The following is a 16816-nucleotide window of genomic DNA, read 5'->3' as shown; positions in this document are numbered from 1 at the left end:
GTCTTTCATGGACACCTTCCATCTGATGATTAGTGTGCAGTGTGCAGACCCAGGGGTTGCCGTCCCTGGCCCACCCTGGCATACCCACATCCATGACTTCACTCCCCGTGTTCATCCCAACTGGCCAGAATGATTCCTCTTCTTCTTCTTTTTTTTTTTTCCTGGATTAGCACCTGCTTATTTTTCAAGACTTGGCTCAGGAGGCATCTTATCCAGGAACTTTCCCCTGTTCTCCCACAGAACCTGCAGGTACTTAGCACACCATACTACAATGATCTATCTTTGTGTCTGCCTTCTTTGGACTATAAGTTCCTCAAGAGCAATGACCATGTTATACTAATTGCAGTATCCCTAGCACTTAGCACACTCTCAGTATTTCAGTATTACATACAAGTAATCAAAATACTGGAGCAACGTTCATCACAAAGCCCACTTCACCTTGCTCTCCCTAGAATGCAGACACTAGGGCACGAAGAGCTGGCCAAGTAATGGATTGCAAAAGGGACTGCTTAGTAATACCAAACAATAGGTGCTCTTTCTTTGTCATACGTAATTTACCTTTTAACATATATTTTATTTGAAGGCACCAAAATTAGCAAATTTCCCATGAATGATTTCATTTGAATTTAGGGAATTCAGTTGACAGAAACATGTTTAATGAAACATTAATTTAAAGATTGATTGGTAACTGATAAGCAACTTTGAAGACCAATTTAAGGAGCAGAAAGAATAATGAAGGATGATATTATATTCCTCTACTATTGGGAATGCATGATACTTCTTGGACCAATATTCCTCTGGCTTTTACTTTCCTGAAAAAGTGACTGCCAAAGTGATTTTTCTGTTCTAAATTTGACAAGTCAAGAAGCTTCTGGTGGAAGGCAGGTTAGAGGGTACCGTAATATGTCAGACACATGTAAACTTTTCTAGGTACAGTATAAAATTTTGGCCTTTTTTTTTTTTTTAAAGTAATCTAGGTCCAACATTTCATCCACTTTGGATTGAAAAGCTTCTAAATTCACTTATGCCACCTTCCAATTAAAATCTTTTGAGAATTAAGCAATCATTTCCTGACTTGCCAAGGATTAAATTTAGATGCTTGGTTGAACATGAGCCTTACCTCTCCAGCCATCACTTTTAATTGGAGCATGTAAAAGGATAACATAGGGTTTTAGTTGACATCATAGTCTATTGCCATGGAAATGTAAACATGGGTTTGTATTAAGCTTGTCTCAAAGCAAGTTTTAGGGGTACAGAGAGATGTGAGACAGGAGATAAATTATGTAAAATGGATCCTCTCAATGTTGGAGTGCCCTTGGAGCGCAGACCTCAGTGATCTCATCCTGTCTCATGGCTTTAAATACCATCTATACACTGATGACTCTCAAATTCATATCTCCAGCTAGATCTCTCCTCTGAACTCCAAACACATATATCTAACTGTCTTCTTGACCCCTTCAGCTGGATGTCTAACAGGCATCTCAAATCTCACACGTCCAGCCTGAGCTCCTGACACTGCCCTCTCCCTACGCAACTTGCTCTGTCACAATCTTCTACATCTCAGCACACATCAATTTCCCCTTCCACTTGCAGAGGGCATAGAACTTGGGGTAATCCTTGACCTATCTCGTACTCCTCAGCAAATCCTGTCAGCTCTACCCTCAAAATATAATCAGAAGATGCCCACTTCTCCCCACTTGCACTGTTTTCAAGCTACCATCATTTCTTGCCTGGATTATTGTAATTAACTCTGACCTGGTCTCCCTGTTTCTGCCCTTGCGGGTCATATTATGTCACTTGTCTGCTCAAACCCTCCACTGGCCTTTCATTTCATCCAGGGTAGGACCCAATGTCCTTTAACCATCAATTGCCCTCCCCTCTCCCTTATTTTCTTCTTCAGCTACACTGGACTCCTTGTAGTTCACTGATAATAAGAGGTCTGCTCCTGCCTCAGGGCCTTTGCATATGCTCTTCTTCTGGTTCTCTGTATGGCTTGCTTCCTTTCTTCCTTTAGGTCTTTACTCAAATCACCTTCTCAGTGAGGCTTTCTGTGGCCAATGATCTAAAATTACTACTTTCATCCCCCTTTCATGCTTTATTCTCCTCCTCAGCATTTATCTAACAGAGTATGTATTTTACTTATTTCTAACTGATACTGTCTGTCTCTTCCACTAGAATGTAAGCTCCATGAGGCAAGGATTTTTTGCTGTGTTTTTCATTGCTGTATCCTCTGCACCTTGGGAAGTCCAGAGGCACATGGTATAAAATCAATAAATATTTGCTGAATGAATAATTTTAAAAATGGGTGACACATGTCATAAGAAATAAAGATTAGTGAAAGCATGATTAACCAAGGTCTATGAGCCTAATGTCTAAAAAGTTTCATCTGTTGTTGGGTTCTCATGGGAATCTGTCTTTGCAGGAACTTTGACTTAATTTTCCACAAGAACAGACTTGATTTCTCTTATCTTTGCAATGTGGAACTTCAGAGATGATTGTTGAAGGAGGAAGAGAATAATGATAAATACAGGTGGGTATTAAATAATGTTCATTGTTTGTCATGTTGGGTGAGCTAATGATTTTAAAAAATTATTAGTACATAGAGCTTACTATTCATAGTGGACTGAAATTAGAAATGAAAAAAGTTGCTCATTGATTGAATTAGCAGTGCCTGGCACACAGTAATGTAATATATAAAGTGAGTTGGACTTGGATGCCATCCAAGAGGGCTTAGTTACTGAAGTAGTTTTATTTCTAAAGTGATTTTACAGTATAGGCATGGGTGTCCAGGCTGGTTATGGTTAAACTTAGATAGGAAGTAAGGAACAGTAATGACGATACTATCTTTAGACCTGAACATTATAAACCCTTAGTTGTTATTCCTTGCCAGCTTACAAAGTAAACACTTAATGAATGCACAGACTATAAGCCCTTAAATGAACTGTACATGAAAAGGGCAATAAATATGAGCCAGAGTTAGAGGTACAATGACATAATGGAAAGATAAAGGTTGAGAAACCTGGGTTCCCACTAACTGGCTGTATGATTTGGGGTGAGTCATTTAACCTCTCTTAATTACCTCATCTGTAAAATGTGGAGGATGGACTGATAGGCTTCAGTGATTCTCCAAGCTCTAAGTATTATAAGATTTTTTGACTTTAATCACTGTGGTATGCAGAATTATGCCCCACCCCCAGACCAACCCTGCCTCAAAGATGTCCACATCCTAATCCCTTGAACTTGTGAATACGTAATGTTACACGACAAGGGGGGAATAAAGGCTGCTAATAAGCTACCTTAAAATAACGAGATTATCCTGAATTATCCATTTGGGCCCAATGAAATCACAAGAGTTCTTAAAATGTAGAAGAGGGAGGCAGAAGAGTGAGTATCAGAGTGATGACATTGCTGGCTTTGAACATGGAGGAAGAGGCCATGAGCTAGAATGTGAGCAGCCTCTAGAAGCTAGAAAAGGCAAGAAAAAGATTTCCCTTAGAGACTCCAGAAAGGAACGCAGTCCTACAACTTGATTTTAGCCCAGTGAGGCTTGTGTCAGACTTCTGACTTGCAGAATTATAAGTATTAAATTTGTATTGTTTAAGCCATTAAGTTTGTGGTAATTTGTTACAGAAGCAATAGAAAAATAATACAATCATGATATGTACCATAACCAGTGAAGTTGGACCCAAGTTTATCACAGAAGCAGGCTTTTAAATAAAAATTCTATACTCAGGTATTCTGTAAATATCTTCAGAGGCAGAAGTAATCAGAAAAGAAATCATGAAAAGTTTGTTAGTAAAGTTGTGGGAGAGAATCTATAGGGGAATAAAAAGTTTTAATAGTGACTCATGTGAAGAACAGAAACCTGGATATCTTATAAAGGAAAGAAAATGGCAAGAGAAGAGAAATTAGAAAGGTTATCCAGGGACTTCCCTGGTGGCGCAGTGGTTAAGAATCCGCCTGCCAATGCAGGGGACGTGGGTTTGAGCCCTGGTCCAGGAAGATCCCACATGCCACGGAGCAACTAAGCCCGTGAGCCACAACTACTGAGCCTGCGCTCTAGAGCCCGCGAGCCACAACTAATGAAGCCCACATGCCTAGAGCCCGTGCTCCACAACAAGAGAAGCCACTGCAATGAGAAGCCTGCGCACTGCTACGAAGAGTAGCCCCCGCTCACCGCAACTAGAGAAAGCTTGCACAGCAACAAAGACCCAATGCAGCCAAAATAAATAAATAAAATAAATTTATTAAAAAAAAAAAAAAGGAAAGGTTATCCACAATGTAAGAGTTTCTTCTCTGGACCTCACTTTACTCATCTATAAACTGAAGAGATTTAGAGATTATAAATAATCTCTAAATTCCTCTAGCTCTGAAATAAGCTTTTAAATCCTGACAGATGCTAACATGGGCATTTGAGACCCTGCCCTCCCCAAAGTTTGAAGAGTATTCATCTTAGAAAGTACTATAATTAGCGTTAATGTGTGATGGTCAAGCTTCACAGAAAGCTCTTAGTTGAACAGGAAGGTGGCTCTGAATTCTAACCCTGGCATTCTTATTCAGGGAGGGTGCATGGGAAAATTATTTAGCTTTCTTTCTCTTCTGTACTTCACGTATAGAATTATGGTAAAATTTTAGCTAGATGGATTTTCTAAGGAATGAATTATTTTAGATATCTGAAGGTTTATTCCTTTATGTAACTAAACTTTAAGTATATTTGATGGAACTATTTCTAAAATAAAACACGTGCCCCATTTGTATATAAAATTTAACTATTACCATATTCCCTTTTCTTGAAAAGAGTCATTGCTAGTAACATCAATTACTATAGTGAACTGTCAGACGGTGATGCTCTAGACAGCAGTCAGCAAACTATGGCCTGCAGGCTGATTTTGTAAGGCATAGTTTTTACATTCTGTACCTGTTAAAAAAAAATAAAATACAAAAGAATATGTGACCTAGACCAAATGTGGCCCAGAAAGCCTAAAATAATTACTATCTGGCCCTTTGCAGAAAGGTTTGCTGACTCTAGCTCTAGAGAAAGATGTGTAGGCCTCTTCACCAAATGTCCAGAACTAGATTGGACTTTATGTTCTGTCACTAAAGGAAGCACATCTATCTTGGCACAATGTAGCTCAAATATCTGCGGGAAAAAAAAGGCTCTTGGTGTTTTTGTTTTTGTTTTTTTTTGGCCACACTGCACACCTGTGGGATCTTAGTTCCCTGATCAAGGACTGAATCTGGGCCCGCGTCAGTGGAAGCGCAGAGTCCTAAACACTGGACTGCCAGGGAATTCCCCAGGCTCTTGGCATTTAAAACTCTTTTGTTGCTTGTTGATACACTGTCCTCACTCAAGTTTTTGGTGATTATTATAACTGCCCCTTGCAGTCTCTCCCCCTTTCTAATCTCCACCTTTCTAATCTCGGTCTGGAAATGTGATAACCTAGTTTATAAACATTTTAAGCAATATAAGATTAAGTTGGTTATGTGAAGACCCTAAAACTATTTTCTTTTTTTTTTTTTTTAAATTTATTTATTTATTTATTTATGGTTGTGTTGGGTCTTCGTTTCTGTGCGAGGGCTTTCTCTAGTTGAGGCAAGCGGGGGCCACTCTTCATCGCGGTGCGCGGGCCTTTCACTGTGGGGGCCTCTCTTGTTGCGGGGCACAGGCTCCAGATGCGCAGGCTCAGTAGTTGTGGCACACGGGCTTAGTTGCTCCGCGGCATGTGGGATCTTCCCAGACCAGGGCTCGAACCCGTGTCCCCTGCATTGGCAGGCAGATTCTCAACCACTGCGCCACCAGGGAAGCCCAAAACTATTTTCTAAGTAAAACACAGGTGGTTTAGTGCAGGGATTTGGTGACTTATTCTGATTGTCCCAAGGCCTTTTTATTTAATATTTCCAGGTTCTCGGCTATCCTTTGGAAAAGCAAGGTTGCAGGACAGATAAAGTCTTACTGTAGTATAATCATTTTTTATTTTTATAATATAAAAATAGTATTATATCTAAAATGCCACTCACCAAAAAATTAAACTGAAGCAACCTAAATGGTAGGATTTCTTGGGATATGTTTTTTTTTCTTTATAATAAATAAACATTGCTTTTATAATCAAAAAAGCCATTTTCATTAAAAAAAAAGATAAATTGGGAAGATCTCTTCATCCAATCTCACTCTCAACTATTTTCATCTAGCATATTTTGTTTATTTGATCACTTTTTTTTAAAATGGTTGTATATATTGTGTTTACGGGTTTTTATTTTGACTCACACTTGGTTTGCCATAGGTAACAACCTATGGTTACTCTAATACTGAAAAATAAGCGGTAAAGATGAAATGCGGGAAAGCCAACAATCAATACAGTGAAAGATGACCGCCTAAAATTTTGACCTCTGCTCCACTCATTTTATACACGTTCACACGAATAATACCCAATCTGGATAATATTATAGCTCAAAACACTTTAGTTCATTTAGTCTTCAAAACAACGCTGTGAGGCGGGCACATTCTCGGGGGTAAAATGACGTGGCCAAAGTCACTCGGCTAGCCAGAGGAGAGTTCAGCAGCCTGGTCAAGAAAACAGGAGCAGGTCTTTGGAGGCCCTGCTAGTTACACCAGAGCTTTCCCTACACCCCGGCCTTTATGTTCCCTCATCTGACAGTTACGTTTACAAACTCAAACCCTGCCTCTTCTACCCTATCAAGGCACGCTGCGGGCTGGGGAAACCTGGAGCTCTCACCACAAGTCAACACTCTCCATCCCCAGAGCCCCAGTGCCAAGGCAGTGAAAAGAGAGAGCGCAGTCCGCCCTTCGCTCCAGCCGCAGACTCTGCGTGAGGGCCCCGGACTAACCTGACCAGGTCGGTCATGCAGGAGCCCACCACCACCACCGCCGCCGCCGCCACCTTCTCCTGCCACTGCCTCCCGGATTCCCCAGAGGCGGCCATTGCGCAAAGTCAGCGCTCTCCCACCTAGAGGCTGCCCTTTAACCTTTGCCCGACCCCGTAACCAGAGACTCCGCTTCCACGCTCCCTAACGACGCGGGCCTTCCGGACGCCCACGCGGGTCGCCCACCTGGATGCCCGAAATAACCCCGCCCACCTACTGCCCCCAGTTCTCCCAGGAATTGTCTCCCTGCACAGCCTCTCGTTACAGAGCCCTCCTAATCGTTCCACGCTCCGCGCAGCTCGCCGCGCACGAGGCAGGCGCGGAGGAAGGAACTTTCAGGCACTGCGGGGACGCCCTTCCGAGCGCCCGGCCTGGCGCGGCCGGGGACGCGCACGCCGCCCGGCTCCTGGGCCGCAGAGGGGGCGGGGCGGGGCAGGACGTCCGGGGACGCGCACGCATCTGGCCCGCGGTGCGCGCGCAGGTTGGTGCGTCGGTCGGGGGCGCGCTCGGGTAACCTGTACCCCCACGTAGTCGCCGGTTACCGATCGGACTAAGTTCCAGGTACCTGGACTGGGGCTGGTGCGGGGAGGTTGGATCCCGAGTCGCACAGGTGGCGCTGAGGACCGTGGTTTAAATATGCCCAGGGCTCGCCTTCTCTTCCTATAGAGAAGGCCCCTGTTCCAAAGATGCCCTGCTCATCCCCATCACGCTGGTCCCCTCAAGAACGAGCCCCCAAGGCCAGAGGCTGCTCTCTCCACACTTAGCCCGCCCCCTGGTCCCTGAATAAGCTCAGACTCCCTCCTTCCCGCCTGATGAGGGGATCATACAGTTTGGGGGAAGGAAGAGCGTCCCCTTTTAGCTGTCCCGTTTTAGAGCGGGGTGGTCATTCTTTGGGTTCGAGCCGACTTGTTTTTCTTGAATGTTGCCCCTTGGAGAAATTGCTTCCCCAGTGTAACTTCCCTCGTGCGCTGTATGACGTCGACGTGACGCAGCAGGACGCCACCCCTTTCCGTTCCATGACGTAAGCTGGGCACATGTTTCCGTGTTTGTCATCCCATCTTAATTGCAAGAAACTAGGCGATGCTTTAGACGTCTTTGTATTCCACAGACTACCCATCAAAGGACCTCATGTGACCCTATCTTGAGGCAGCAGACCCCTGTAAAAATTGTATTTCTGCACTTTCCTTCTGTATGTTATACGTCAAAACCAGGAAATAGAAAATGCACAACTAGCATTCAAGGGAGGCTGGCCACCGTAAAATTTTGACTATCTGGGATCTATTATTGTGCTTTGATGTGTAAAAGCTACTACTGGGGGGTGATCTCTCATCCGTGTCCCTGGCTCAAAAGCCAAAGAACCATCATTTTTGGCTGTTTGGTGACCTCTGATTTTGGAGTCAGGTTTTTTATTTTTTCCTCTTCCTTAGAGAAGTCACAACAGCTACGGTTGAAACATTTTAATGCTGCATGAAATCTTGCACTGTCAAAAGATAGTATTATGGCTGTTCTGGAAACAAAGACAAATTCATTCCTTCAGGTGTCATTCTAAGGTCATGACAGTTGCTGAATTGGATGGGATGTTGTCACCTGAAGTATAGTTTGGTTTCTGGAGCAGGTTTGTTCCCTTTAGCATTTGCCTAGTGAATCACTCAGGCCAGCTTCAGCAGTAGGCCAACAGTAGTCTAATTTGTTTCTAGTTGTCAAGCAACCATTAGTTTAAATTCATGACTTTTTGTTCATTTCACTAGATGTGTGTGTTAAAAGAAACATAAATTCACTTTGATGCTTTTCTCTTTGGTGATTGAAGTTATGTTTATTTGAGAAGAAGATGAGTATAGTGGACTTTGAGAGAGATCTGAATTTGAATTCCGATCCTTCTGCTTGCTAGGTTTGTGACTTTGAACAAGTTACTTAGTCTTGCCAAGCGTTGGTTTTCTTATCTGTGAAATGGGAACAATAATACTAATCAGAGAACAAGGTAGTTATTGGGAAGTAAATGAAATTACAGATAGAGATGGATAATATAGTGCTTGATACTCAGTAGATTTTCAGAATGTGTTGGTTCTGTTTCCCTTTTTCATAGAAATGAGAGGTAAAATAACAATAGGTATTGGGGGGAAATACATGGAAGAATAATTTTGTAATGTAGGTAAGGTCCTTTTGCTTTTTCCAAGATGAGTATTTCTGTTTTGCATATGATCTAGATAAGCATCCTTTCAAGAACTGTGACATCAGTGGGTAGAAATAAAAGTGGAAATGTTGCAGAACAGGAAAAAAATAGACTTCAAAGTGATAATATGGTCTAGTATACTATTCAAAGACAAATTATAAAAGTTATCCATATCATCTGTAAAATGGGAATTCTAATATATGCCTTACCGTCCAGAGTTGTGAAGGTCCACTGCACTAATGTATATGGAAGCTCTTTATAAGTGATAAAGTGTTATGAAAATGTACATGATTTTAATGACTGAATACAGTGCATTAGATGTTTATTCTTATTTTGTGATGAAATATTGGAATGGTGGAGGAAGATCATCTGTTAAGTGGTCGGAAGAGGAGGTCGTTTTATATTTGCAGAAAGGATGATTTGAGTACTAAAGTATAAAGCTTTATCTGCTTCAGAGGTACTTCTGGGTGTCATCACTATGTAGGGTCACAGTGTTATTATTTTTTGAAAGATCACTGCCCTTTATTACTACTCTGAAGTGATTAAAACAGGTACTAGTTTTCAACGTTTAGCAGGGGGCTGTAAATCCTCATATGGCATTATATATGAAAACTAGAACGAGAACATCATTTACTTGTAATTGTAACTTGCAGGAAATTAATTTGCTTTTGATGTGGGATTACCCTTTCAGATCGAGGAAGAAAATGATCATTTAAATTGACTTACTCACCTCTGAAAGTGGAGGCTTTCATTTAGAAATCTATTAAGAGGAATTCAGGTACTCCCTCCTCCAGCCCCGTGGGTTTCCAAGTAACTTAGAGATGATTTATTGGTTTTACTTTTGTATTTTCAAGTCTAAGAACTTCTTAGTGCCTTAAAGTCAAAAACTTTTAGATCCATGTTAGTTTGTGTTGCTTAATATCTGGATAGGTGTGTGCTTTCATGATTTAATTGTTAAGTAGATTTTTGCCACATCTCAGATATGCTATCTTCTACCAAATTTTTTGAGGGCATAATGTCTTCTCTTCATACCTAAATATTTCTCTAGCTTTTGTCTCCTTATTCACATAGTTATTAAAAGATGTTTATTGGGTGCTTAGTGTGTGCCAGGTACTTTTGTTAAACACTAGGGATTCGAGATAGTTCTGCAGGGGACTTCCCTAGTGGCGCAGTGGTTAAGAATCCTCCTGCCAATGCAGGGGACATGGGTTCAAGCCCTGGTCCAGGAAGATCCCACCTGCTGTGGAGCAACTAAGCCCGTGTGCCACAACTACTGAGCTTGCACTCTAGAGCCCGTGCTCCACAATAAGTGAAGCCACTGCAAAGAGAATCCCGCGCACCACAACAAAGGGTAGCCCCCTCTCGCCGCAACTAGAGAAAGCCCGTACGCAGCAACCAAGACCCAACGCAGCCTAAATAAATAAATAAATAAATAAATAAATAAATAAATTTATTAAAAAAAAAAAAAGTTCTGCAGGGGAGAGATCACTAAGCAGGTAATTATAATACACTGTGGAGGGGAAGTAATTAAGAGAGGTATAGCAGAAGTAAATAATTTCTAGTAAGTAACAAAATTGCAAGTAGGATATGCTTCTTCTAGAATTTTACATAGTTTTATCCATCAAGTTCTTACTCTTTGTGGGGACACAGAGGGAGGGATTCCTAACCTAGTGGTGTGTGTGTTTTGTGTGATGTGGAAGAGGATTGTCAGTGAAGACTTCTTGAGGCTTCAACTAAAGTAGGACCTGCCAGTTGTAAGATAGAGTGGGACGGCTTTTAAGTACAGTGAGGCAATGTAGAAATTGGCTTGGAAAGGGGGAGGAAATTGGATTTCAGGGGTTGCTGCTGCTCCTGAAAAGTCTGCGTCCCGAGTAGGTGAGCAGTAGGGAGATGGATTCTTCCAGAGGGTCATTGGAAGAGACTGCTCTAAGACAGGAAATGAGGTGTCATGCAAGAGATACTTCTGTGTGCTGTGCTAGTTTCCAGGAAGCGTGTTATATCTTGTTCCTTTGGATATTCTGATCATCATTCTTTCCTTCTCCTTTCAGTGGTGATTTGCAAGTCAAGCTAAAATGTCTCCGGAAGTGGCCTTGAACCGAATTTCTCCAATGCTCTCCCCTTTCATATCTAGTGTGGTCCGCAATGGGAAAGTGGGACTGGATGCTACAAACTGTTTGAGGATAACTGACTTGAAATCAGGGTATGTACCAGAACCAATCCAAGCTTTACCTAATAGCAAACGTTTCTCACCAGGCTTGTAAAAATTGAACACCACAGAAATTCATCAAGTCATGACCTTATCACGTGTTGACTGGTTTTGTCCAGTTCTTGACATTTTATGTTTCAAGTTGTTTTAGCTGTGCTGTGGGCCATCGCTTTATGATCAGAATGTTCTTTTTTTTTTTTTTAAAGGCAAATCTCTTTGTTAACAGTGTGCCGTGTGGTTTTTAGCAAGTGTGTTTTTCATCATTGACTTGTTTTCTTGCTGTGTCTTCTGCAATTCAGTATGCACTGTAAGAGTTGGGATTTGAGATTGCAAATCTGACATTATCTGATACAGTCTCTCCTAATAGGAAAATTATAATAGCCAAAAATGAGTCATTTTTCACAACTGAGTTGAAACAGTAATATCTCAGGCCAGAAATATTGCATTAAAATCCCAACTTTTTCCAAGGAGGGAAAGCGGGGGGTAGGGAGTGGGATGGATTGGGAGATTGGGATTGACATATATATACTAATATGTATAAAATAGATAACTACTAAGAACCTGCTGTATAGCACGGGGAACTCCACTTCTCTGTGCAGTAGAAACTAACACAACATTGTAAAACAACTATACCCCAATCAAAAAAAAAGCAAACCCAACTTTTTATTTTGAAATACATTTACTTAAAGAAAAGTTACAAAAATGCTACAGAAAATTAGCATCCTTACATGCTGATAATTACTCTGTAAGCCTTATTTGAATTTTGCCAGTTTTCCCATTAATGTCCTTTTTTGGTCCAGGATCCAATCCAGGATACAGATTGCATTTAGTTGTCATGTCTTCCTGGTCTTCCCAACCTGTGACAGTTCCTGTCTTTCTTTGTCTTTCATGATTTTTAAGCTTTTAAAGGTAGCACTGGTTAGTTACTTTGTAAAATGTTGCTCAGTACAGGTTTGTCTAGTGTCTTCCCTTTATTAGAGTGAGAAACATTATTTTTCCACCCAAGAATACTACAGAAGAGATGTTGTACCATTTTCAGTGCATCAAATCAGGGAGTACATGATGTTCATAAGTCTAGTTATTGGTATATTAACTTTGACCACTTGGTTAAGATTGTGTGTACCAGGTTTCTCTACTGTAAAGTTAACTCACTTTCCCTTTGTAATTCATAAGTGTCTTGTGGAGTGACATTTTGATACTGTGCAGATGTTCTGTTTCTCATCATACTTTTGTCCATTAATTTCAGCATCCATTAATTGTTCTTGCCTGCAATAATTGTTACTGTGGTTCTTGTATAGGGGTGATTTTTAATGTCCCTATTCCTCCCACATTTAGTAATTTGAATTCTGTAAAGAAGCACTATTCCTTCCCACCCCCCCAATTATTTATTTATTCTGTTATTTATTTATGTCAGTATGAATTTTTAGGTATTTATTTTATTCTTTTGGTTATAATCCAAATACTATATTCATTTATTTTTTTGGCTCAATTGTTCTAGCCTTTGTCATTGAGAGCCCTGTCAAGTTGGCTTTTGAGCATATCCCCATCCTTTTTTTTTTTAAATTTATTTTATTTTTTTAAATTTATTTATGGCTGTGTTGGGTCTTCGTTTCTGTGTGAGGGCTTTCTCTAGTTGTGGCAAGCGGGGGCCACTCTTCATCGTGGTGCGCGGGCCTCTCACTATCGCGGCCTCTCTTGTTGCGGAGCACAGGCTCCAGACGCACAGGCTCAGCAGTTGTGGCTCACGGGCCCAGTTGCTCCGTGGCATGTGGGATCTTCCCGGACCAGGGAGCGAACCTGTGTCCCCTGCATTGGCAGGCGGATTCTTAACTACTGCGCCACCAGGGAAGCCCTGCCCATCTTTTAAGTGGATTGTTTATATATATTTTTATTGATCTTAAAATATTATTTACGTATTTTGGATACTAATCTTTCGGCAGTTACATATATTACAAATATCTGCATTTAGTCTGTGGCTTATGTTCTTAATTTGGTGCTACTGATGTCCAGAAGTTTTAATTTAATGAAGTCAGATTCATCAATATTTTCCTTTTTAGATTTGTGCCCGTGTGTGTGTGTGTGTGTGTATTTGTAAGAGAGAGAAAGGGACCACTTCAGGAAATTCTGTCCTACACAAAAGTAATATATCTTTCTCTAAGAATTTTAAAGTTTTCCTTTTTTGGTCTTTAAATAGGAATTTATTTTTTCTGTAAAATATATTGTGAGATAGGAGTATAGTTTTTTCCCCCAATGGATAATTGGTTGTCCCAGCATCATTTATTGAAAAGGTCATCCTTTGCCTGTGGCTCTGCAATGCTACCTCTCTTATTAAGTCAAGTTTATATCACTCATGGATCTGTTTCTAGGCTTTCTGTCCTGATCAGTCAGCCTCCTTGTCCTGTGCCAGTTCCCACTGTATCAACCATTACAACTTTATAGTATGTCATGATAGCTGGTAGAAAAATTTCTCCTCATCCATCTTATTCTAATACTTAAAACTTGTCTTGCTTAACCATATATCCTAAATACTTTTTGTTAACCTCATTTATTTTATTATATATTTTTTTGGCCATGCCACGTGGCATGTGGGATCTTAGTAACCCGACCAGGGATTGAACCCTGGGCCATGGCAGTGAAAGTGCTGAGTCCTAACCACTGGACCACCAGGGAAGTCTCAATAACTTCATTTAAATGGTTGCATACTGTTCTATTATGACGTACTGTAATTCATTGAACAAAACCCCCTCTTTTTAACTCATGGAGGAAAGGAAATGAAGGGAAACTGACCTGGTGAGGGGCTAGTTGAGAATTGATGGTTAGAAAAGCTCTCTATGAGGAAATGACATTTAAAGGTGAATCATGAAAGATGAGGATAATTCAACAAAGAGCTGGGGAATTTGCTGTAAAAAGGGAATACCATGTTCAAAGGCAGGAGAAAGCTTCCCATGTTCAAGGATCTGCAAGGCCACTGTGGTTGGACTATAGGGAGGGAGTGTGAGAGGGAAGTGAGATTCTAAAGATAGTCAGGGACCAGATTATACAGAGCCGGGTGGGCCATATTTGGGAACTTGGATTTTATTCTGGGTGGAATGAGAAGCTATTGAAGGATTTTAAGCAGAGTGACATGATCTTATTTATATTAAAAAAAATCACTGGTTGTTATATGGAAAATGGCTTGTGCAGGATAAGGTAGACTAGTTAGCTGTCCATTACAATAGACCAGGTGAGAGATGGTGGAGTCTTGGAATATGGTGGTGGCAATGGAGATGGAAAGAAGTGAATGTATTTATAAGCTGTTTAGAAGGTAAAATGATGAGTTTGTTAAATTTGGGTTTTGAGAGAGAATCAAGAATGACTTCTTTGTTAGCTTGAGTGAGTGGGTAGGTAGATGGTCATGCCATCTGCTGACATGGGAAGGTGAGAAGATTGATGGAGGAGCTGCTTTAATCTGGATTGATTGTTGTCTAGGTCTGCCAGGCAGCTCTCATTGTATCACTGTATCATTCCCTTAGCCTCTTTCCTGTGTTGAATCTCATATCTTACTTTCTTGTTTTACCCTCTAGCTTTGTTGGAGCATGTACTCCAATAGCATCCTAAGAAAAGGAGAAGAGGAGGTTCATTTTTGAGTTCCTGCAAGTCTGAAAATATCTTTATTCTACTTTAAACTTGGTTGATAATTTGGGCAGGTGCAAAAGTGTAGGTTGCACATTATCTTCCTTTTGAATTTTGGAGGCCTTGATCTGTAAGCTTGGGAACCCCCAACACATATTGTTGTTTTATGGATGCAGTATTTTCTTTTCTGTAGGATATTAATTGTAGTTTTTTTTTTTTTCAGTTGAGGTATAGTTGACTAAATGTTTAAAAAATGTTTAAATATTTCTTCTATACCTTGCATTATCTCTGTTTTGCTCTCTGTCTTTCATGTTGGTGGCTTTCCTTAAACTGATGATTCTTGGCTGTCCATGTCTATTAAAGGCTGAGGTTCTAAAATGTGAATTTGAAGCTCTTTGAGCATAGGTGGGCTTGTCAACTACTGAGCCTCACTGCATTGTGATCAAGCAGTGTGGTGTTGTGATTTATATTTATCTCATATATATTTGGTCTTCAGCCACAGTTCTAGGCTCATAGCTTCCCAAACCCATGAAATTTCCTGAATGACAAGAGCGGTGAAGTAATATTTGGTCTCTTGTCCTCAGTTCCTGAAAATGCTTGAGGGAAGGTGACTTTTGGATCCCACCCAAGGGTGGGAGCTGGTTGCCAGGAGAACAAACCGTGTGCTTGGAGGGTTGGAACTTTCAGTCCCACCCCTTGACCTTTGGGGAGGGAAGAGAGGCTAGAGGTTGAATCAATCACTAATGGCCAATGATTTAATCAATCATGCCTATGTAATGCAGCTGCCATAAAAACCCAGAAGTTCTGGCTGTTGATTCGATCCTTTAATGTCCCTTTATAGTGAGTCAGTAATCTAGTGAGTAAATGGGTTTTCCTGAGTTCTGTGAGCTTTCCTTGCAAATTAGTAGAACCTGAGTAGGGGGTGGTGGGAACCTCTGATTTATAGCCAGTGGGTCCCTGGCATCTGAAGTGGAGGTGGTCTTATGGGACTGAGCCCTTTAACTGTGGAATCTGATTTTATCTCTGGATAGACAGTGTCAGAATTGAGTTGAATTGTCAGACACCAGTAGGGTGAGAATTGCTGTTGGTATGGGGTAGCCTCCACACATACATTGGAATTGGGTCCAGGAACTGTTTTTCAGGCAGTAAAAAACCTGGCCTTTTTATTAGGTGATTGTCAGTTTCATTATCTGCAGGTCTTTTCTCTGGGGCTATAAAAAGTTAAAGTGCCTATATGGATGTATATATTCCTGTGTGTCAGCAAAATTTCAGTTATTAGACCAAAGAGTATGTAAATTTTAAGGCTTTTGATGTATTTAATATATTGGTTTATTGTATTTATATGTAAGGATATGTAAATATACACATACTTGTTTTCAGAAATGTATTATCAATTTATACTCCCACTAGTAGTATATGAGGATGCTAGTTCCTCTAGTTTTGATAATATCAGTATTATAAATTTTGTAATATTACTTGCTAATTCAATAGATGGAAATGGTATTTGCTCTTTTATTTTGCTTCATTTATTGGCATGTGTTTGCATGTCTCTGTGTGTGTGTGTGTGTGTGTGTGTGTGTGAAAATTACGAATTCATGACATTTGTCCATTTTTTTGGTGGGGTATTTGTCTTTTTCTTATTGATTTGTAAACTTTTTATATATTATGAAGATTAGCCTTTTGTCACAGGTATTATAGATGGGTTTTCCCGAAGTTTTCAGTGTCATTCAATTAAATTAATTTATTCAATATGCAGAATATCTTAAATAGCATTCATTTTTGAGGCAGTAATAAATGTACAGCATACAAAAAAATAAAAGATAAAAAAAATAAAAGATACAAAAGGGTATTAAGCAGAAGATAAGTCTCCTTTCTATTCCTTTCCCCAAATTTTCTTCTCTGGAGGAAACTACTGCTTACCAGCTTCTTTTACTTCTTTTTAGAGG

The 16816-nt window shown here is 40.5% G+C and overlaps 2 protein-coding genes across 9 annotated transcripts in view; one reads left to right on the top strand and one right to left on the bottom strand.

Moving 5' to 3' along the window:
* Window positions 1-6990, bottom strand: part of RBKS (ribokinase) — an 85616-nt gene extending 78626 nt beyond the window's left edge. For 2 of the 6 annotated variants that reach the window (XM_059943683.1, XM_059943684.1), the window contains exon 1: window positions 6847-6929. Coding sequence is in view for 3 of the 6 variants with exons in the window: in XM_059943686.1 (XP_059799669.1) it covers window positions 6847-6941 (95 nt within the window). In the remaining 3 variants the exon portion in view is untranslated. Of the gene's footprint in view, window positions 1-6846 lie in introns of all 6 variants that reach the window. The other 4 variants (XM_059943686.1, XM_059943687.1, XM_059943682.1 and 1 more) reach the window with 4 other exon arrangements.
* Window positions 6991-7332: 342 nt separating this feature from the next.
* BABAM2 (BRISC and BRCA1 A complex member 2) overlaps window positions 7333-16816 on the top strand; it is a 444468-nt gene continuing 434984 nt past the window's right edge. The window contains exons 1-2 of one of the 3 annotated variants that reach the window (XM_059942959.1): window positions 7333-7363; window positions 11101-11252. In XM_059942959.1, coding sequence (XP_059798942.1) covers window positions 11125-11252 — 128 coding nt within the window. In that variant the 5' untranslated portion in view covers window positions 7333-7363; window positions 11101-11124. Of the gene's footprint in view, window positions 7444-7480; window positions 7904-11100; window positions 11253-16816 lie in introns of those variants that run through there. The other 2 variants (XM_059942958.1, XM_059942957.1) reach the window with 2 other exon arrangements.

The sequence above is a fragment of the Balaenoptera ricei genome, chromosome 13 (assembly GCF_028023285.1).
Source record: "Balaenoptera ricei isolate mBalRic1 chromosome 13, mBalRic1.hap2, whole genome shotgun sequence".
In the NCBI taxonomy this organism is placed as follows: domain Eukaryota; kingdom Metazoa; phylum Chordata; class Mammalia; order Artiodactyla; family Balaenopteridae; genus Balaenoptera; species Balaenoptera ricei.
This window is presented reverse-complemented; position numbering and strand designations above follow the sequence as displayed.